Source organism: Gorilla gorilla, chromosome 10 (assembly GCF_029281585.2).
Source record: "Gorilla gorilla gorilla isolate KB3781 chromosome 10, NHGRI_mGorGor1-v2.1_pri, whole genome shotgun sequence".
NCBI classification, from domain to species: Eukaryota; Metazoa; Chordata; class Mammalia; order Primates; family Hominidae; genus Gorilla; species Gorilla gorilla.
The window spans coordinates 82,576,905-82,601,243 of record NC_073234.2 but is presented as its reverse complement, the minus strand read 5'-3'; the positions used below and the strand labels follow the sequence as shown (position 1 = coordinate 82,601,243).

The 24,339-nt window shown below is 35.7% G+C and overlaps 1 protein-coding gene across 1 annotated transcript in view; it reads right to left on the bottom strand.

Moving 5' to 3' along the window:
• Positions 1–24,339, bottom strand: part of CAND1 (cullin associated and neddylation dissociated 1) — a 44,572-nt gene that overhangs the window by 2,540 nt on the left and 17,693 nt on the right. Inside the window, exons 3-13 of the mRNA XM_004053523.5 lie at positions 18,053–18,207; positions 15,677–15,800; positions 13,170–13,426; positions 12,980–13,085; positions 11,738–11,883; positions 8,225–8,517; positions 6,087–6,228; positions 4,236–5,729; positions 3,341–3,436; positions 759–928; positions 512–676 (exon numbers count right to left, since the gene is read on the bottom strand). Of these exons, the coding sequence (XP_004053571.1) occupies positions 512–676; positions 759–928; positions 3,341–3,436; positions 4,236–5,729; positions 6,087–6,228; positions 8,225–8,517; positions 11,738–11,883; positions 12,980–13,085; positions 13,170–13,426; positions 15,677–15,800; positions 18,053–18,207 (3,148 nt within the window). The remainder of the gene's footprint in view (positions 1–511; positions 677–758; positions 929–3,340; positions 3,437–4,235; positions 5,730–6,086; positions 6,229–8,224; positions 8,518–11,737; positions 11,884–12,979; positions 13,086–13,169; positions 13,427–15,676; positions 15,801–18,052; positions 18,208–24,339) is intronic.

The window sequence follows — 24,339 nt, the reverse complement described above, 5'->3', positions numbered from 1 at the left end:
TAACAAAATTCTTGATATTAAACACAGTATATTATATTGAAAAACAAAAATTCCTCATTCAGGTAAATGATACAGTTACAATTCAGACTAGCCCCAAAGGTAGCTCAGGAGAATTAATCAAGACAATGTTAAGAAAACCCTCCATGGGTAGCAACTATGGTCTAATGTTAAGACAGGCCAAAAAGTTACAGATTTATACTTTAAATAGCAAAATCTGTCGGGACTTTTTTGAGGGAAAGGATCTAGGGACTATTCACTAAGCAAGTGGGCACACAGCATTTTGCATCCACTGCCACTTCCTCCTCCAATAAAAAGGGCTCTGGATCTTTCTTACATGTCAACTGGTGTTACACTGTCTATTACTTTTGCACTTTATAGTTTACAATATGCTTATCAAAATCTTGACAGACAACCTGATTTTTCTCAGACACATGAGTAAATTACAAGGGTGAAAGTTGCTCTAGCAAAGTCTTCTTCTAAAACATTGTATAAATAGGCACAAACATCTTACCTTAATATCATAATGGTCCTTCAAACCATCTTCAACATGATTTAGAAATTCAAAGATATCAAGTCTATCAAGACAACTGTCTAGAAGTGTGTACATACACTCAAATGCTGCCTTTCTAATATCCAGACCATCATCAACTGTATGTTTAAATGGACCCATTTCTACCTGTTAAAAGCAAAAAAGAACGTGTGGATATACAATACTTAAGTCAAAGACAAGCTCAGATAAACAGTGTGATCTAACTTACCTCTCTTATAAGCTCCTTTCTAACTTTTGTTTCATTGTAAAGATGTGGAAGAACAGTATCCAATAGATCCCTTATTAATGATGGCTTGTTATGTGCTGCTGAATTAAATGTGACCAAGGCTACTCTTCTCACATTCAAATCTGGGTCTTCCAAAGTTTTTAGGAAATCACCTGAAATATTACAAGAAAAGCAACAGACAGACATGATAAACTTAAAATACAATATACATTATATTTTCTCTAAGTTGATATAATTTATTTTTGCTGGTGTCATTGTTATTTCTTCAGTGACGGTCAGGGAAGAACCTGATGAAACACTAAGTGAACCATAAAGTTTCTTTCAGCAGCAAGGCAACTATCATTTCTGAAGGTGAATATATTTTCAATTGATAATCCACTCTCAGCACTTAAAATGCAGAGGGTATGGAAGAAGAGTCCATAAAGTTCCTCAATATCACTTCTATAGATATAAGATATGACAGAGACAGCAGCTAAAAAGACTAATCACATGCATGATTCTCCTTGTAGTTCACTAAAAGCAGCAACAAAAATATTTTTAAACTAAGTTCAAAATAAGAATAAAAAAATGAGGTGAAGACAGACCCACTGCTTAATAAAGATGGAGTACTATTAGCAGATATACAATTAATCAAATGAAAGAGAAACGTGCCTCCAAAAGCCCTACTTTATTTCTGTCTTCAGTAAGAAATACACGAATTCACAGGAAAATAATATAAAAGGAGAAAATTGAAAGCTAACATAGGACAAAAGCCAGAGAAGCCATCTAGGTATTTTAAAAGTCTGCTTACTCTTGTAAATGTGGGCAAGAAAGTATAATGCAAAGATCTTCGGAGTCACATGGCTGGTGGTTCAAATCATTTTACTTGTTAAATGTATGATTTTGTGCAAGTTACTTTAGGCAAGAACCTCAGTTTCTCAGTCAATAAAATGAGGATTATAAACCTTTTAGAGCTATACTGAGCAGAATAAACGGCGCATATATTGTTGAAGACAATGTCTAGTACACACTAAGTATTCACATGTAGCTATTATTCATCATTATATGATCTCAACTCTATCATCAGCAATCTTTTAGAATACACAGGGAAATGTAGGAGAGATAAAAGACTTGAATGCCAACTTGAAAAACCAGCAATTTGAAAATATGGGAGGAAAGGGAGACTTCAGATACTGTAGATTGGCAAACCCAATGTTGATATCCAAGAAAGTTCCAGCACTGATTTAAAAAAAAAAAAAAAGTCTGAGAAACAGCGTGGTTTCAAAAACAATATAAATGTACCAAACTAATCTCCCCTCCCCTTTATTTGCATACTAAACTGGTAGATTAGAAGAGTAATTACAATAGAGTATATATCTGCTTTCAGTAAAGCATCTAAAATATTGCTATTATGGACAAAATGGTGTCATGAACTAGCAATTTCAATTTTTAAAGTTTCCCAGGTGGTTCTGATGTTCAAATAGTCATGAATACTTAACTAGATCATAATTCAATTAGAATGCTAACTACCTGGCTGAGTAACTGTATCAACAATGCATACTGGTTAACTGCTGTCAACATGGAAAGATATTTCTAGAGACATGGCATGGGCCTCTTCCTCTGTCCTATTTTGCATAATACCAATGTCCTCAATAAATATATCAAAGCAGAAAATGGGTGGGGGAAATGCCAATAAGAAGTTTCTCATATAGACTTTAAATAATTTCTAGGCCCTAGCAATAGAACCCATTTGTGCCTGTGCTTTCCTTATTCTGAATTGGCAATCCCTTTCTATGCAGTTCAAATTTTATATTGTATTTTTTTTCTTTCTGACACACTGCAGAATGGCACAAAGCTACAAAGCTTCTTTGCCAAATCCCTCAATCCTCCCTGATGGTTATTTCCATTATCCTGTCCTCAAGAAAGCAACAAACTAAATTTTGAGGTGTTTTTGGCTATTATCAAACTCTAGGAAAACCAATGATAAAAACAAAATGCAAGGAGGTTATAAAATCAGAAACAATCCCAAAAGCTAATTCTTGTCTTCACAGAAATAGAGAAGCCCTAGTTTTTCTTGGGTTATCTCCTCTTAGTTCTTCTGGGAAGTAGCTCTCCCCCCCTTTATTTTTTATTCTTAGGTTATTTTGACCTTAAATATGGAAATCTCCATAGATCTCCTTGGGTGTTAGAAGTAATAATTGAAATTTGAGGCCTTAATAGCTCAAGCAAGACTCATTTAAATCTAGGGAGAAACTTCAGACTGGCCATATAAATCTAGTATCTTTTTGCTTTATCCACTAAAGCTGTCTTAGGTCACCCCAAAAATATGGCTATCAAATATGCAGTTGACTCTAAAGACATGCTGGTATATTATAACTTCATTTATGTGCAAAATCATCTAGGAATAATTACAAACAATATAGGCAAATGCAATTTGTTAAAAGTTGTAAGATCATATCAATTTTCTTTTAAACAATTATTTTATAAGCATTTTAATTCCTCGATATTTCTAGTTACTAAGTTCAAGAGTTTCTTGAGAATTCTACAGTCCAAAAATCAGTATGTTTATCTTTGTTTCCACTTACCTATGCAGTTCTTTAACAGTGGATCAATAGGTTGTGGATGGTCAGAAATTGTAAATTTCACAGCCGTAACCACTGAGCTTCGGGCATATGATGAGCCTAGTTAAAAATAAATTACAAGTCTATTGGTATGTAGTCCACTAAAACTCACGGACATCATTTTTAAACCACTTCAAATAACACCAGTGTCTTCAATGCCTTAGAATTCTCCTTGGCCAAGAAGGGTATTTCTTATTGCACGCATGAATCCAAAGGAGCAAAATTAACTTACTTATGAGCACAAAATATAATCCCATTAGATTTCAAAAGAAACAATTCCTTCTGGGAAGGAGGGACTTGAAGCAGCAGTGGAGGATCTCGCCCTCACAAAATAGAACTAGCTAAATCCAAAACCGCTTAAAAATCTTCAAATTTTTTACTAAAACAGAAAGCAATGCCTAAGAATGAATGGCTATTACTGCTATTAATATTACTACCTTTTACTTGTTCTAATGGGGATGACACTGGTAAATCTGAAAACTCTTCCAGAATCTTACATTTGAAAAAAGTACTGTCACCAATTATACTTATTGTAATTAGTATCAACAAGCTCTTCAGATTATGTTAATTCATTAGATACGTCTTTTCCACATTTTAACACAATATAGTAACATTAAAATGTAGTTATCATGAGGAATTAGAACAGATTTAACCATTATCTAATTACCACTCTATCCTTTAAAACAACAAAATGTCATTTGAATATCACTCCATACTACGAAAGACAGTTTTTTTCATCACATACTTAGCTTTTAGGTTTAAGAAAATATAGACATGGCTTAACTTCTTTATTAGGTGTCTTTTAAGGCAACCAACTATCAATAGAAAAATTTTTAAGTAAGAAAATCTAGATACCTACCTGATATCAAGTACCCCTTAAGCCGTGGAAGGAGAGTTTCTGGATCAATTAGAGTGAGTTTTCCTAGACATTCAGCAACAACATTTCTGGTTCCTTCCTCTGCACACTCACAGTGCTTTAGTAATAAGGCCCAGATGTTTTCAACATATGGTTTAAGGCCCACTACTGATGCAGAGCTAATAATTTCCTTCAAGGAATGAAGTAAAAGATACTGCCTTTTGGGTTGACTAGTTATTTCTTGCAGGACAAATGGCAGATATTCAGGAAGGTTGCCCACACTAATGCTGCCTAATGCATAGGATGCAGCTGATTTGACTTCTTCACTAGGAGATGAGAAAGCTTCTAGTATTACAGATTTTAGTTCCAACTGTCCACTTAAGTCAATATGATGCCCAACTTCTCCAAGAGAAAGTAGAGCTAAGAGACGAATGGAATCTGTAGACCTTGAGTTCTTGACATCTTGAATAAACTGACCTACTACAGCTGGTCCCTCTTTAGGGCATGCTCGAGTAAGGGCAGCTACACATTTGGCAATGGAATAATAAGACTGCTTATGAGTAAGAGCTGTGCTCTGAGAGTAAACTGGACCAGTCAGCATGCGCAACAAATCCATGTATCCTAAATTATTTGTTCCAGTGACAACCAGAGCTTGGAAAAAGTCTAGCATGGCACTAAGAGCTCCCCCCTGCAATAAGGGTGATCTCACAAGTCCAATAAGTTCATTGAGAATGGATCCACTTATCTTTGAAAGGGAGGAGGGATATACTTTTGCCAAAGTGGTAAGAAAACTGATGGCCATTTGTGAAACATGCATATCACTTTCGCTGATAAGAGGTGGGAGCTCATCAAGAACTGCATCAATCATGGCAGCTGTCAAGCTGTCACTATAGTTTTTTATTAGAATATCAAGGGCAGAAAGAGTACCCAGTTTCAAAGCTCTCTGGTTTTTTCTAAGAAATGAAGCAAGGATAGGAACCCCTTCTCCCAGAACAGGCCTCAAATCTATCTTCAAAGGTGACCCAGCAATCAGTGTCAATGCCTTTACTGTAGTTAACCTGGTAATTTCATTCTTTAGTCTCTCCAAGAAAATCTGAAGTGTATTAGGCAAGTCAGAACCCAAATTGTCTCCAAGGTTGCAAATAATTTGTCCCATACAGGAAATAGCCCTTTCCTTGACTTCCTGATCAATGTCAGCTGCTTTTAATCTCTTAATGGTACAGGTAAATAGATCTTTGATATAAGGAGTTGCATCAAACGAGGAAGGCTGATCTAAAGGACGAATTACTTTGACAAGCTGTTGAGTAACAAGAAGTGCTTCAGATGTAATTTTGTAAAATGGGTCTCCAACACAAGCCACCACTGGAGGAACCAAAGCCTGAACGTGAGGATGGAAGACTTGAGGAGAATGGTTACAGAGGATTACGTATAGACATGACAAAGCATCGATCTTCAAATTTGATGAGCTTGATTTATCATTCAGTGAGAAAATGATTCCTAAAAAGCCAACAAAAAATCCAATCATTGCTGTGCAGACTTTTAAGAAAGAAAAATTAAAAATCAACCCCTATAGTACTGCTAATTTTCCCACTTCATTATATTATTTCTATAAGTAGAAATTTTCACCATCTACAATAAATATTACAGCCAAATATTTTAGGGTAAGGCTTTTAACCTTTTACTTACAAATGTCTAACTTCAGGTATTCAAGATTGTTAGATTAAAAAGTTAGCTCTATGTGCATATTAAGTTGTCACATATATTCCTTTAAAAAGAAACAATTATTTAAGCTTATCTAAGTCCTAACAAAAAGGCTACAATAAGTCCCAAAAGAGATTTATGTTTCTTTCATACCTGGTACAAGTACAGGAATGTGTTGAGTTAGGGCCCCAGGTAATACATTTACCAGCTCAGTTAACATGTTAAAACAACACTGTCGGGTCTTCACACTTTTTTCTTTCATCTGTTTGTGAAGAGCTTTAACAATGTTGGGAACCTGCAATTATCATATACTCATTAGCTGGTTCAGCTGTTGGTATTTCCTCAGTACACTTAACATGAATTATGGAGAATGAGGATAAAGGGAAGAGTTTTTTTTTTTTTTGTTAAATTCCTAATTCAGCTATCTACTGCTATTGCTAACACAAGATCAAGTTTGTTGCACGTATTATATATGTTCTCTTGTAACTATATTTGCTAGATACTGATAAGAAATTACAGAAAAGCTATCATTTAGCTTTCCAGAGAGCAACAAAATAGTCTTCCCTACTGAATTTTTAATTGTGAAACATACATGACTAAAAAGAAATTAATAGGCTGGGCACAGTGGCTCACGCCTGTAATCCCAGCACTTTGGGAGGCTGAGGCAGGCAGATCACGAGGTCAAGAAATCGAGACCATTCTGGCCAACATGGTGAAACCCCGTCTCTATTAAAAATACAAAAATTAGCTGGGCGTGGTGGTGCATGCCTGTACTCCCAGCTACTCAGGAGGCTGAGACAGGAGAATCGCTTGAACGCAGGAGGTGGAGGTTGCAGTAAGCCGAGATAGCACCACTGCGCTCCAGCCTGGCAACAGAGCAAGACTCCATCTCAAAAAAAAAAAAAAAAAAAGAAGGAAAGAAAGAAATTAATCAAATCATATTTTCAATCAAAAATTTAGGAGGTTAATTTATAAATGGTATTTTGAATGACAACAGCACAGATAAAAATCAAAGGAAACAAGACAAATTATGGAAAAGCAACCATCGAACAGGTCCTTTTCTTACTTTCCATTTGCTGTTACAAGGAATCAACCTCACTTCAAATGTAGCTACAAGCAGCAGGGGTATGATTAAAAGACATCTGCTCTAAACTTTCTAATGTTTTGCTAGTCAGTAAAACAAATAGGGTCTCTACTAACAAATCTTACGGATGCAAAGCTATCAACGGAGCTTCTAGAATACCTCAACAGCAAAGCAAGTAGAGAGTAAAAACAAAAAGCCAAGAAAAATCCCAACAACCAAACTACATGGACACACACCCTAATTACATAATGATCTAAGAACTAGACAAAACAAAAAAATTGTCTAACTTTCCACAGCATTGTCAGAATTCCTGGCAACTCTACTGAGCAATACCTGACTTCTATATACTCACTCACTTGCATATATCCTCCATACACTTTATCTCATTTCCTTCTACAATTAATCTTCAACATTCACCTTTATGAGTAAGTTCACCACAAAAATGTATTTATTTGTACTACTTAAAAACAAGATAGATACAGTATGTGTGTCCCGTCCTCTCCACTGGTTTAATCCCTGGCAATATCTGTTTTGTAATCTATAAAAATTGACCTACTATTTGTGCATCCCATAGGGCTGCTGTAGAGATTACATATAAGATAGGAGAATGCCTGGTATGTAATAAATATTCAATAAATGGGAGCAATATAATAGCTCTAATGTTTAGGATCTTAGAAAACAAATGCCCTCAAGTGAAAAAATGTGTATTTTATTAGTAAGTACTGGCATATATCAAGCATATATGTAGTAGGCACTACACTGAATGCTCTACACAGATCATCCAGCTCTCACAACCACAGGTAGATATTTATAAGTACGTTCTTATTACAAATAAGAAAAGTGAGGTTTAATAAAATGACTAAATAACTTGCCCAAGATCACACACCTAAATTAGAAATGAAGTCAGTTATGTGATCACAAGTAGTATGACTCCACAGCTCTAAGACTTCTCTATTAACATCAAAGATAAAGATTACTATACTGAATCTTAAAATTATTTAAATATTGTTTATTATGTAAAGCCAAGAATACTTCAATTAGAATAGTTTACAAGTAACATAATATGAACATGCATTAACTATATAAACATATCCTAGAACTTTCTGCTTCTCTATAGATATTCTGGAACTCACCTTTCCATATAAAGACAATTTTAAAAGCATTGCATTTACTATCATGATTTTCTAAACTTTATTTTAAAACCCACCTGACTCTGAAGCATTGTTAAAGGTGTTTCTCCCTGTTCCATTGCATCAGGGTCACACAGCCAACTTTGTACAGGACGAGTTTGCTTCAAAAGAGAAAGGTATGCGTGAAAAACATCTGCCTTTACATTCTCTTCACGCTCTTTAAATCTGGATATTAGTGCAGGAGAGACGGTCTTGTAGAATTCTGGAAGCATTTCATGCCTTGTGCTGACTACAGCATCCAAGCACTTCGCAGCTGCACGTCTCACTTTCCAACTCATGTCATCATCATCACTGTATTCATCATCACTCCCTAAGGGTAAGTTTTAATGTAAACAGGCTATTAATGACAAGAGAAGTATATCATTTAAAACAGAAAATGAATTGATATTCTTAACCAAATCAGTTAATCTAACTTTCCGGTAACATATACAGCAACAGGTAGGTTTCAACAGAACTAGAACTTGAACAAAGAGCTTGTTATTTCTGTAAATCTGCACATAAATTAAACTTAAAAAACAAACATAATGGTATTTTTAATTAGTTAAACATTTTCTCATTTACTTTGTAATGAACTGCTGCTTATTTTAACCCTTTAAAATCATCAATTAACACATTCAACTTCTTTAGAATATAAATATTTATAGTCATAAATTTCCCAGCCTTTGAAACAAAATTCAAAGAACTTACTTAACAGCATAGGAAAAATCAAGCAAACAATCAGGGACTTTATAAGACAAACCATGAAATGGATTTGTGGTAATAGAGTAGGTGATAAAAAGAATGGTTACCAATCCCAAAACACTGTAGAACTAATTTGCTGGGAATAAAAAGAAGGTTGACATCAGCTTTGTGACTACAAGGCTTTTCACTCAACTTGTTGATAAGCTGTGAGGAACAAATATGTATATTCTAAACCTTTCACAATTTTGTCTTAATGTACTTTAACAAAACCATTTTTGCTTAATTATACCAAGAAAATGCTGCACACTTAACAGAGGACCATTTTTTTCCCCTAATGCTAAACCTTAAACATTCAAAGCAAAAGCACTAAGAATTGTATCTCACTTATCTATACTTGATGGATAACATGTGTGTGAAATCTCCAGAAAGTCTTTCTTTCTAACACCATCAGGTTTAATTAGTTGGGTAATATGAAGTCAGAAAGGTGGCAGAAATATTAGCAGTTATCATGATAGTCTAAAATTATCTCACAATAATTTCTTTATTCTTAGGTAAGACTATACATAGCCTTGAAATAATAGAGCGGAGTAGTAACTTTTTACTGGCTTTTATTCCAATTAGCTTAGTTTGACAGTCAAATGTAGCCAGCTAGGCCTTAGAAGATTCTACAGTATACAACAAAATAATAAAATTTTCCAACTCAAAAGCTTAAAATTCACCTTAGCACATTAAAGGAAAATACAACCAAATACTGCTAAATCCAAGACGTTTGCTTATTTACCAATATCTATTTAAATAAAGTTAAAAGATACTGCCAAAATACACTATCAAGTTAAGAGCATATAAAATTTTTTCCATGTCAATACACTACGGCAATTGCATCCCAGAAATATAAGCTTTATTAAAAACAAGATTATAAAAAATTAACAAATGTCCTTATTCACTAAAATTATGTTGATTTTATAAATCACAAAAACACCATGGTAGAAAGTCATTTAATGGGTATAATTCATATTAAGTGATAAAGCAGGTGAAGTACCTAGTTTGTTATACAGCACGCAAAAAAACAAAATTCAAAACCTGGAATATACATTGTTACTGCTTTCTTCAAAAGATATTCATATTAAAATATAAGCTAAAGTTTCCCTTCATTAATACAACCCATTTATTGATTGCCTGTATGTCAAGCACTGTCCTAGGCACTGGAATAAAGCAGTCAATCAAGAGATTAAAACATCTAGCCTTCATGAAACTTATATTCTAATAGGTAGGAGACCATCAATTACAGTATGTCAGAAAGTTACTAAGTGTGATAAACAAAATAAAAACAATAAAATGAAAGATAGTTCTGAGGTGGAAGACTAGCTGAGGGATGTGTGAAAAAGGAATCAGGTATGACTGCAAGGTTTTTGGCCTGATCAGCTAAGAAGAATGGAGGTACCATTCTGAGATGGAAAAGGCTAAAGAAGAACAGATTAGGTGGGAGATGGGGAAGAGGCAGGGAAAAGATATTTTAGATATCCAAGCAGCAATATTAATTAAGCAGTTGCACGTGAATCTGGATTCACAAGTGAGATCTGGATTAAAGATAGGATCTGGGTTGCCAGCATATTGATATTAAAGCCAGGAGACTAGATGAGATCAACAAAAAAATCAAGAGTATAACAGGTAAGTTCAAGGACTAAGCCTTGGGATACTCTAAGTACAGTGGTCAGGGTGAAGAAGAAGAAACAGCATGGAAGACTGGAGTAATCACAATGATACGACTACATCCAGGCTAGAACGGTATCCCAGAAGCTAAATAAAGAAATGTTGCTGAGACTGAGTAATACAATAGGCAGAGTCAAACATTTGCAATCTCATCCATCACTGGAGGAGTGGATTCAAGAGAGAATGGAAAAAAGAAAACTGAACTGCATTCGTTTAAGGAGTTCTGTTGTGGAGGAGAGAAACTAGGCAGCAGCTGCTAGAGGAGTATATGGTGTTAAGAAACTCTTTTGGTAGTTGTTTTTTAAAGATGGGTGAAATTACTGACTTGATAGGAAAGCTGTTATATAAATTCATTCAAAGAATCAAACTAAAAAGTATTCTCAAAAATAACAAAAAATCCACCAACCTGTTTACCTAGTAATTTACCAACTTAAATATTTGTTATTATGATTCTTCCAATACAAACAGAAACAACTGACATGAGCAACCCCTATGTCCTTGAAGTGCTGCTACTACTTTCCAGGGTAAATATCATAAATCATCGTGTGATGACATCAATCTTAGGAGCCTCAGAAATGTTGTAAGCTATTAATGAACGTTAAATGGGGCCTCGAACAGTATTTAGAATTTTTCATGAACTATGAATAAACAAACTAATATTCTTTCAAGCCAAGCTGCCCTAAATATGTATATCTACAGGTTCAATTCTTTCTAAAACCTTGGTTTATCTCCTTACAAAAATGCTTTGTAGAAAATTTGAATAGTACTTAAAACCAAAAATCATATATAGTTCCAAGAGAAAACAAGTGGTAAAAGTACTAGTTGTAAATATACAGATTTTTTCTGTATACTTAAAGAAATAAAATTGGGATATGGTGAGCAATTTTTGCTACATACTTTTCACTCACCTTATTAATAGCATTAATGAATGATTTTTAGACATGATTTTTTAATGTGTTGCATAACAGTTCAATACATGGATGCCCTCTAACTTAATTTGCTGTTGTCAAATATTGAGATCATTTCCCTTTTCACTATTATAACTAAATAAAACAAACAGTACAATTTGCACTAAGAATCATCTCCATCTATAAGTGTCTTTCACAAAAATTCAAAAGATTCTATTTAATTTGAAATACCTTGATCATCATCATCACCACCATCAGCATCCATTGCATTTTCATCTTCATCTTCATCATCGTAATTATAATTTGGATCATAGGTAAGATATTTAAGACAAATATTTATAATGGTAGAAACATGAGGATATACTTCCTTAGGACATCTAAAGACAAAAACAAAAGCTGCCTTGAAGAGCTGCATTTTACTCCTTGATTCATTACCTGCCACATTTTGCTTTATTACCAGCAATAACATAGGACAGTAGTTCCCAGACTATCTAGCACCAATGATTCTTGCTCTTTCTCTCCCATGGACTTACTATTTTAAAAGGTTTACCTTTCAAATTGTACTTATTTAATCAATTTTAAGATGAACTCCCCTAATCCCGATTTTAACTATGTTATGGTTAATGTATGGCAGTATAGACAGAAATCGGTATATAATCAACATGTTATTAGAAAACCAAACCCAGATGAATGTGCTCTTCAGTAACTAGGATTATTTGTGGAAATGCCAGTGCATATTCACCTAGGCTTGGTCTTCTAGCGATGTAATGAGAGGACAGAACATATAAATGCCCACAGGGCCAGCAAATAAAAGAATACTTTGTGTTTCTCAACTAAAGGAACAAAAATGAATCCAACAATTTCTCATTTTCAGAATATGGTATGATTAAAAGCCACTTCTCAAAACCAGGAGTGTCAAGGGATAAATGCAGAAAACAACCAGTAAGGTCTCAAGACACCATGCTACTGCATTAGTCAAGAGGAAAAATAATGTTACTTATCTTGTATTGCCTTCTAGTACACAAATACACAACTTTTACTAAGCTTTTAAAAAATATATTAGAATCAGTTTCCAAATTGAGAATCACTGACCTAGCAAAATGGATGTGACCTAAGAAATTGTTGAAAAGGCAATTCACTACTTATTTCTGATGAATAATTTATCCTGCTGGTCTTTCAGTACAGACTACATTATTACACTGGCATTTCTTCCCTTCTAAAGTAAACCCAAAATAATTATAAATACCTTTCCAAAATTCTTTAAATAAAGTCCTAACAATGACAAGGAAAATTTTCAAAATAAATGTGATGACCACATTTTATAATAGCAAGATGACATTAGTTTCAAATACTGTATTGTCTGTTATATCTGAAATCCAAAAGGCCGCTTCTCCTCACACACCTAATGTAGACCTTATGATTCTATTCTTAAGGAAAAACTTTTTGTAAAAAATAGAGATCTTAAAAACTTACCTTCTTACAAATGATTCAAAGGCTTGAATACAGTACTCTCTTAATTCATCATCATCTACATTGCAAAATTTTACCACCAAAGGAATTATCTTCTCAAGGTATTCACCTAAGAAAAGCATAATGGTTCTTTAAAAACATGCATTAATTTTTTTAATTAAAGAAAACTGTAAAACTTTTAAAGATTTCTTACCTATTCTATGACCAGCTTGCCTACTAATAGCAGCAATACATTGTATGTAGGTTCTTGTTGTTGACATAGAATCATTTTTGGACAACTCTGACAACAGATGTTCAATAAGATCTACAAAAACTATATTTCCACAGCTCATAACCAGATGGCCAAGAGCGATAATGGTTCTTTTCCTCACTGCAAGTCTAGGGCTGGTCAACTGGGGAAGTAGACAGGTCAGAATTGAAGGATGGAAATTAACAAGAAGTCCTCCTTGCCTTAAAATAAAATAAAAAAAAGAAAGAAAACAACAAATGAATTCAAGATGCCTGGCCACTACTAAATGTCTGGCCTCTGACCTCAATGCAAATATTCAGAACACAAATTTAGTTGAGACTACTTCATAGTGAAAGGAAAATTAAATTATCACTTTATCTACCAATGAAACTGAAACCTGAGCTAAGTGAATGCATCAGTGAAATTTACATTGCCAAACTGACTCCGGGAATCTAGACCTAAATCCCCAATTATAGGATATCTAATTGATTGGCTTGGGAAAATATTAAAAAAAAAAAAACAAAAACCACAAGGCTGGGTGTGAAGGCTCACACCTGTAATCACGGCACTTTGGGAGGCTGAGGCAGGCAGATCGCTTGACCCCAGGAGTTCGAGACCAGCCTGGGCAACATGGCAAAACCTCATCTCTACAAAAAACACAAAAATTAGCTGCGTGTGGTGGTGCATGCCTGTAGTCCCAGCTGCTCAGGAGGCTGAAGTGGGAGGATCACCTGAGCCTGGTAAATTGAGGCTGCAATGAGCCATGATCATGCCAATGCACTCCAGCCTGGGCCAAAACCTGTCTCAAAACCAAAACCAAACACAAACAACAACAACCAAAACCACACAATCATCTTGTCACTTTCTCCTTCCAAAATCTCTAAATGATTTTCTGTGCCAGGCACGGTGGCTCATGCCTATAATCCCAGCACTTTGGGAGGCTTAGGCGGGTGGATAACTTGAGGTTAGGCGTTCGAGACCACCCTGGCCAACATGGCAAAACCCTGCCTCTACTAAAAATACAAAAATTAGCCAGTGGAGGTGGTGGGCACCTGTAATCCCAGCTACTCAGGAAGCTGAGGCAGGAGAATCACTTGAACCCAGGAGGCGGAGGCTGCAGTACGCTGAGATCATAGAACTGCACTCCAGCCTGGGTGACAGAGTGAGACTCCATCTCAAGAAAGAAAAAAAAAAGAAATCTAAATGATTTTCTGTATTCTGACTTTCTGTATTGCTTTTTTAGGGAGGGATTCACAACACTAAAAAACTGACCTTCTCTTGAGTTCTCCCTCTCCCTTATTGGCTCTCCTCTATATATAGTTTCATTGTTCCTGTTGTTCCAACACCCCTCTTCCAAATCATCTCAAATGGATAGTTCAATGAGTCACTACTACCCAAACCTGCGCCAGGACAATCAGCGTTCGTGATTAAATCACGCACAGGACAAAAAGTCTGAATTTTCAGTTTATCAAATTAAACATAAATTCCTCATCCACCTCAACATGACCCCAATCTATCAGAATGATTTCCTACTGCTTTTCTATTCATTCTATATTCTAGAAAACTAGAATATGCTTCCCCATTCGCATACTACTTATGTATTCTACACCTGGGCACATCTACCTATTGAAGGGCTACCCATTCTTCAAAACCCAATTCAAATGCCACTTTCCATAAAAACAATTTTCTTGAATCCTTCCATTTTAAAACCCAAAATACACTATGCTCCCAGTTAGTCTTTAGTCCCATTCTGCCCTGTAGCCATCTGTGTTCTTATGTCCTATCGTAAAGTATAAGCTCTTTCAGTGCCAGGATGATAGCTCCTCACTTTATACACACACACCCACACACCCACGTGAAGGCACTTGATTGTTTTTAAGTTGACATGAATTTGCCACAAAAAACACACACAAATAATGGTGGCCTATAATGAATATGAGAATCAGAAATCGACAGGTCCTTTAAGGTATTTTCTCCTAGGAGTTGCTTAGGTCTGTCTATGTTCTAACATCTGACTTCCAAAGGAAAGTCAAAAAGCAACAAATACATAAAAGCCAAGGTCCTCCCTCCCCTAAAATATGCACTATTAATATGGTTACCGAAGATTACCAGCATTCTTTTAACTGGAAAATCCATAACTACCAGCACATCTCCTTATCTAAATACACCACTGAATGCAAGAATATATGAGTAAAACAAAACATGAACTGTGCTAAAAAAAATTTAAAATCACAAATTTTATTAATTACTTTAAAGAACTATAAAATGTTTACTATACAATATTATATACTTATACGTTAGTGTAATTAGCTTATTTCCCCCTCACTCCCAATCACACAAATTGATAAAACAGCCACCATTTAAATATGAATAATTTCTGACCAAGTTTTATTATATTTACTAGAAAGGGTTTTTAGTAAATTAATGTAGTATCTGTATTACAAGTAACGGAAATAAACAGGCACACTTACCTGCTCAACATATCAGCCATAATATCCAAAGCTTCTAGCTGAACAGAGACATCTTCCTGTTTTGCTATTGCACTGGTAAGACGTCCAGTAATCTTTTTACATACATTAGCAGCTAATGCAGAGCCTGCATGAATAAGAAGCCAATAATAATTTCAAGGCAAGCATGTTGAATTCCCTCTTATATTCATGGCAGTTACCAAATATTTAACAACTCCACACTTGATCATGAGACACAAGAGATCCAGGCAGAAAAACACATCTTTCAAAACAGGCTGCTTTTCAATAAAATAACTTATAGAAATAAACAAGAATTAGACCAAATATTTAACAACTCCACACCTGATCATGAGACACAGGAGATCTGTGGGAGAAAAACACATCTTTCAAAACAGGCTGCTTTTCAATAAAATAACTTACTGGACATAAACAAGAATTAGAGATGACAACTTCAGAAGGGGTAAAGGACACAGAAAACAATACAGATGTCAGCAGATTCTTTCTACTGGATAATAGTAGATATTATAGATAACTAGTAATAGTAGATAGATAACTATTCTATCTACTGGATAATCTGTATGCATTGGTATGAATGCTAGCTATGGAGCCAGTAGTAGCTGTAGAGCTTGCACACCTAGATTGAAAAGCAGCAAGGAGAGTTTTCTCTATTTGAGTCTTTTCTAGTAGACTAGCCTTTTAAACTTCAGGGAATTAAAAAGCATATATTCTGAGCTCCAATGCTTAGCAGCTTCTTTAAAAAAAAAATTAGCCATAACTTTTAATAAGGTCCTTTCCAACCCAAAGATTCCATAACTTCATTATAAAGCAGAAACCTCGTTCCAGGACTCATAAATCAGAATTGTTACTACTTACAGTAGGTCATGTTGTTACTGATGAGAGAAGAGAAAGAACAAGGCACTGTGAAAGTAAGAATCTGAATGGTTAAAAAAAATTCTTGTAAGAACCGGAAATTGGCTCAATGCAAACACATTTCAATGAGAGAAAAAAAATTAAAAAATATATACACAGCTAATACAGTTATAAATAACATATTTCTGAGTTGGTGAAATGTTTTATTGAAATAAGTAACTATTTAATAAAGGTAAAATAACACTGGTATGATACATTGAAGAAAGCATCCTTTTTGGATTAAAAGATAATGGATTTGAATCTTTACCCAATTACTCACCCAACTTTGGGTGAATTAACCTAATCTCTCTGAATTTCAGTTCTCCCATCTACAAACTAGAAGGAACAGTAAGACCTCCCATATGATTGATGTTTAGACTAGTTTACATATGCAGCCTTTAGCATGAAAACTAGCACAGTGAATGATTTAAGTACATGAGTGGAAATAATATACCCAGACTACATTATTTATTTTTTTGTTTTTTTATTTTTTTTGACACAGTTTTGCTCTTGTTCCCTAGGCTGGAATACAATGGCACCATCTCGGCTCACCGCAACCTCCGCCTCCTGAGTTAAAGTGATTCTCCTGCCTCAGCCTCCCAAGTAGCTGGGATTACAGGCATGCACCACCACGCCCGGCTAATTTTGTATTTTTAGTAGAGATGGGGTTTCTCCACGTTGGTCAGGCTGGTCTCGAACTCCCGACCTCAGGTGATCCACCTGCCTTGGCCTCCCAAAGTGCTGGGATTATAGGCGTGAGCCACCTCGCCCGGCCCCCAGACTACATTATTACCAATCTAAATCTTCCCATGAAATAGGTGATAATCTCACCTTTTGCAGATGAGACAAAAACTTTTAGCCTAATAATTTTAGCAATAGTTTAGTAGTCAAGACCAATTCTAAAATTTATATTACCTACACATTTCTATCAAAGGCCAAAAGCTAATTAGTTGACAAATACATTAATCATAGTTTTAAATTTGTTTAATTACCAAGTAGCTGTAAAAGGCTCAGCTTTAATTAAAGCTACTAGTAAACTGAACTATTCCACAGCTATGTCTGAATGGTGTTAAATTTTACATAGCAAATACTGACGCAAAGTAAAATCAATACTGGAAACAGAGAACTAATCAGGACGCAATATTCTGGTTATCTCTTCCCTCACTGCATAGGTTGGCATAACTCTAGTCTGCAGTCATGGTACACACAGTATAAAATCTTGCTCCAACATATAAAAATCCTTCACTGAAATTCATATTACATACAAGTTCAATCGAAATATTCATTTAACATTTATTTCTAAGAAAAAAAAGGCTTCACGCTTTAATTTTCTTAATTGTCCAAAGGGATCCCTATGAACATCTGTAAGGACAGCCACCTCCCTCCCTCCTTGGCCAGAAGGTGAAAAAAGGGTAGGGAGAAATACCTCCACACAAAAAGAAATAGGAAGAAAAATGTGCTCTTGCTTACCACTGGAAGCTGGAGGAAGTTCTCCAATTACTGTTTTAAGACCAATACTTGAAATGTCTCGAAGTTGTTCTTTATCAGAAAGCATGTTAGTGCAGAGGGTATCTACAATTGTCTCTACTTGGTATTCTTTCACTTTACTCACTAAAGGACCAAGACTGTAATACAAAGAAGAAATTGTTTAAAAAAAGCTAGATAAGCACAAAAACAGGAAAATACATAAGTAGAAATGTTAACCTTTCCGCCTAGAACTTTCAAGATAAAGTATATACCATGTCTGTATCATAAATAGTATACAAATGACATAAAAAATTGTGATTGGTTAAGATTTTTGCAGTTGGTTTCCAAGTTTTTCTCATTGATTTCCATCCTAGTATCATGAAACTGAAGCTGCTTTCCATATCATACCCCACGTCATACCCCTAAAGCTAATTAGTTGACAAATACACAGAAAACTTATTTTTTATTTTTTTGAGAGACAGGGTCTCACTGTTGTTCACACTGGCCTTGAACTCCTGGGCTCAAGCAATCCCCCCGGGCTCAAGCAATCCTCCCACTTCAGCCTCCTGAGTAACTAGGACTACAAGGGCACAACACCATGGCTGGCACAAAACTTTTTAATAATAAGGTAAGGCCGGATGCAGTGGCTCACACCTGTAATCCCAGCACTTCGGGAGGCCAAGGCGGGTGGATCACTTGAGGCCAGGAGTTCGAGACCAGCCTGGCCAACATGGTGAAACCCCGTGCCTACTAAAAATACAAAAAAAAATTAGCTGGGCGTTGCTGGTATGTGCCCGTAGTCCCAGCTACTTGGGAAGCTGCACAAGAATTGCTTAAACCCAGGAGGTGGAGGTTGCAGTGAGCCGAGATTGTACCACTGCACTCTAGCCTGGGCCAGAGGAGACTCTGTCTCAATTAATCAATCAATCAATAGGTGAATTAGGAGTCTGCTCCTAACAAGAAGTTTTTCCTACAATGGAAGTTCCATCCAACATATAGATTTAGCATCCCTCATCTAAAAATTCAAAACCCTTTGAGTGCCATGGTGGAAAATTCCACACCTGACCTCATGTGCTGGTCAGTCAAAGCTTTGTTTCGTGCAGAGAATTATTATTTTTTTCCCTTCCTATCTTCAATGTACAGAATTACTAAAAATATCATATAAAATTACCTTTGGGCTATGTGTATAAGAGATATATATGAAACATAAATTAATTTCATGTTTAGACTTGGGTTCCATCCCCAAGTTATCTCATTTTGTATATGCAAATATTCCAAAATCTGGAAAAATACAAAATATGAAACACTCTGGTCACAAGCATTTCAGAAAAAGGACACTAAACCTGCATCACTTTGCCAACTTTGACCCTTTCTTTCTATTACCAAACACCACCTCATGAACCAAAAGAATTTCCACTGCCCTTGAATCTTCTTGAGGAGATTTATAAAACAGTGTGCCTTTTATATTCTTGTCTAAATGTTAAAAGCATAAAGTAACTGGTTGTAAAGATGAAAACATGTCAATACTACACTACCCTGTGCTCCCAAAGCACCTTGCATATACTTTTCTCATTACTATTATGGATGTTGTTACAAGTTTGCATTATGTCCACCAATTGAACCATTTCTTGAGGATGGAGGAAAGTCCTTCCTTTGTGTTCTTCCCATAGATTTTAGTAGGTAAGTTTGGTATATGAATCTCATTAAGACAGCAGTTCCCAACCATTTTGGCAGCAGGGACTGATTTCATGGAAGACAATTTTTCCACAGATTTGCAGGGGAGGCAGTTTCAGGATAAACTGTTCGACCTCAGATCATCAGGCATTAGATTCTCATAAGGAGCATGCAACCTAGATCCCTTGCACGCACAGTTTACGATAGGGTTCGTGCTCCTATGAGAATCGAATGCCACCGCTGATCTGACAGGAGGCAAAGCTCAGGCAGTAATGCTGGCTCGCCCTCTGCTCTCCTCCTGCTGTGCAGCCCAGTTCCCAACAGGCCAAGGATCTGTATGGGTCCATGGCCCAGGGTTTAAGGACCCCTATATTAAGAAGTCACTGTATTCAAAATTATTGAATAACAAAGACAGTATGGCCCCTATCTTCAAAGACTTAACCATCCGGTTGATGAACTAAGGAACTCACATAACTATTTATGAAATGAAGGCATTCACTACTCTGGCATGATTAAAAACAAATTTAAAAAAACTTTTAAATGCAATGTCAGCATTTACAGGGTAAGAGACTGAACATTAACAGTCAGATTTTTAGGTATTAAGTTTTTTTTTTTTTTTTTGAGACACTGTCTTGCTTTGTCGCCAGGCTGGAGTGCAGTGGTGTGATGTTGGCTCACTGTAACCTCAGCCTCCGAGGTTCAAGTGATTCTCATGCCTCAGCCTCCCAAGTAGCTGGGACTACAAGTGTGTACCAACATGTCCCATTACTTTTTGTATTTTTAGTAAAGACAGGGTTTCACCATGTTGACTAGGCTGGTCTCGAACTCCTGACCTCAAGTGATCCACCCGCCTTGGCCTCCCAAAGTGCTGGGATTACAGGCATAAGCCACCACGCCAGGCTGGCACTGAGCTTTCATGAGATAGTGAGAAAAGAAAAGCATTTCAAATGAGGAAACAAGTTCTTATAAAGAACAGAGACTAAAACAAGTAGAATGCATATTGAAACAAATTAGGAGTAAAAAGAACTGCTTTATACAAAAGGCAGATGGAAAACACCATAGGAAAAATAACCACCTATGATATTACAGAGAACTCTTAATGTCTGGTCAATGACTTGAAATGTGATAAAACTGGAAGCCAACGCATTTTTTCAAGCATAAGTAACATCATGAAAATTTAATTTGATAAACGCTCAGATCAGTGTCTCAAATAGATGCTCAATTGATGACTGCTGACTCCTTGACCAGAGAAGTAGTAGGCAGGTCAATTTGGTGATTTAAAAGAAAAGATAAAAATAAAAAAACTGAAAGGTTAAATATAGCCTAATCCAAAATGAAGACAGTGATAACGGAAACATGGCAGATACATGGAGAGACCGAATATAAAATAATAAAAATTGGGAGTGAAGTTAAAAGGAACTCAAAAAATGAATTTAAAGAGTTCTAGCTTTCAGCAGAATAGTGGTGAGTCACAATTGTAATCCGAGCACTCTGGGAGACTGAGGCGAGTGGGCTCCTTGAGCTTGCCCAGCCTGGGCAACATGGTGAAACCCTGTCTCTAACAAAAATACTAAAATTAGCTGGGTGTGGTGGCACGCACCTGTGGTCCCAGCTACTCAGGAGGCTGAGGTGAGGATCACTGGAGCCCAGGAAGTCAAGGCTGCAGTGAGCCATGATCACACCACTGCACCCTCACCTGGGTGACAGGGTGAGACCCTGCCTTAAAAAAAGAGAATGTTATTATTAATTAGCTGGACATGGTGGTGCATGCCTGTAATCCCAGCTACTCCGGAGGCTGGGGCAGGAGAATCACTTGAACCTGGGAGGCACAGGTTGTGGTTAGCTGAGATGGCGCCACCGCACTCTAGCCTAGGCAACAAGAGCAAAACTCCATCTCAAACAAATAAAATAAAAATAATAAAAAATTTAAATGCTGTATTTAAAAAACTAAAAATAAAAAATAAAGGGCAGAAATTATAAAACTGAATAAAAGAAAAAACAAGACTTAACTACCTGCTATCTACAACAAACAATTTTAAAATAAAAACACACAAAACAAGAAATAAAGAAGATACATATGCACATACACCAATCTTGAAACAAACGGAAGTGGCTATATTACTAACATCAGAGAAAATATATTTCAAGGTAAGGCGTATTACCAGAGATAAAGAGAAATGTCTTATATTCATAAAAGGGTCATACATCAAGAAGATACCACTATTATAAATGTTTATGTACCTAGTGATTGACAAAGATGCTCTGACCAAACTCCACTAAGCCACGTCTGAGCCCTCTTCTCAACAAGCAGTTCTTGACCCTGGGCCCCTGTCCTTGCCAGGCCTACACAGCCCAACTGTAGTGAGAATCTCACCAACCCTGATGTTTGCTCTTGTGTAATGTTCCATCTCTGACTGACTCTTTCCGCTCTTTGGCTACAAATTTCCACTTGTCATAGTATTTGAAGTTGAGACCAATCTCTTTCACCTATTGCAATAGTCTTTACACCTATCACAATAGTCCTGATTAAAGTATTTCTTACTGTTTAAACAAATATCAGAACAATTTTGTCTTTAACATTATACAGCTTTAAAATGCAAGAAAAAGAAACTGACTTTACTATAGGGAAAAGTAATACATAGTTGAAAGTTTTAACATCCTTCTCAACAGTCAACAGATCAACTAAACAAAAAATCAGAAAGGACGGCCAGGCATGATGGCTTATGTTTAAAATACCAGCTCTTTGGGAGGCGGAGGTGGGTGGATTACTTGAGGTCAGGAGTTCGAGACCAGCCTGGCCAACATGGTGAATCCCAGTCTCTACAAAAATACAAAAATTAGCCAAGTGTGATGGTGTGCGCCTGTAACCACAGTTACTTGGGAGGCAGTCTGAGAATCGCTTGAATCTGGGAGGTGGAGGTTGCAGCAAGCAAAGATCACACCACCGCACTCCAGCCTGGGTGACAGACTGGAGTCTTAAAAAAAAAAAAAAAAAAATTCAGAAAAGATATAAATCTGAACACTACCAAATACCTTGACCTGACACTTATAAAACACTTTACCCAACAACTGCAGAATATACTTTCAAGTATATATAAAATATTTGCCAAGACCTACCATGTGGTACACCACAAAACAAATCTCAATAAATGTTAAAAGAAGGTGCCCTGACCACAGTAGAATTCAATTATAAACCAGTAAAAAAATAGATAACCTCCAAATATTTGGAAACTGCTTCTAAATAACCAATGGACTAAAAAAAAAAAAAAAAAAAAAAAAATCACATCAAAAATTAAAAATATTTCAAACTGAATAATGAATATACCCAAATTTGTAGGATGTAGCTAAAGACATACTTAGAGGAAAATATATACCTTTATACGTTTAAATTACAAAGAAAGCCATTAGGAAAGCAATAATCACAGAAAAAATCAATGAAACAGACAACAGACAAAATTAATAAACCTACAAGTCAGGTCTTTGATTAAGATTAGTAAAGCTGGTAAGTTCCTGATTCAATTAATTGATGATTAAAAAAAAAAGGAACACAAATCACCAAAATTAGGATTGAAAGAAAGGGATATTCACTGATGACGATTGTTTAGGTAGAAAATCCTGAGGACTCAGCACAAACGACTTTAACAAGTATGAGATACTATGGTTCATGGTTGAAAGACTAAGTATTGTTAATACACAAATTCTTCTCAAATACTCCTAAAGCTTCGACACAATTTTAATCAAAATTCAAGCAAGCTTATTTTTAAGAATAAAAGCTGACAACTCTAAAATTTACATGGAAATATAAAGGACCTAAAAAACTAAACTACTCTTGAGAAAGGAAGAATGAAGCTAGAGAACTTAAATTACCTTTTACTTTACACTTATCTACACCCATGTTTCTCAACAGGGCAATTTTTGCTCTCCAAGAGACATTTTTGATTGTTACAATTGGGAGAGGTGGGAATGCTATTGGCCAGGGATGCTGCTAAACACTCTACAATACACAGAATACATAGCTCCCAACAACAAAAAGAATTATCTGGCCCAAAGAGTCAGTAATGCCAAAGCTGATAAACCCTGAGTTACAATGAATGCAACTGTTGTACTGGTATAAGTATAGACAAATAAACCAATGGAACAAAACAGCATCTAAAAACAGACCCACACTTTTATAGTCAATTGATTTTTTGACGAAGATGCCAAAGTAATTCTGAAGGGAAGGAAGGTCTTTTCAATAAACGGTGCTGCATCAACTGGATATCCATTTGGAGAAAAAAAGAAAAAGTTAATTCCTACCTCACATCCTTTGCAAAAATAAATTCAAGATAGATCATAGAACTAAAAGTAAAGCTAAAATTAGAAATCTTATTTGAGGAAAACCTTTACAACCTAAGGTAAACAAAGATTTCTTAGGATACAGAAAACAATAACCATAAAAGAAAATTTTTAATTAACTTATAAATTAAATCAAACTAAAGTAAATTCAAAACCAAAATTAAAAACTTAAGCTCATCAAATTCAGAGAAGAACTACAACTTGATAATAAAAAGTCCATGCACAAAAAAAACAAATGGCCAAAAAACACAGGAAACAGTGCTTGACATCATTAGTTATCA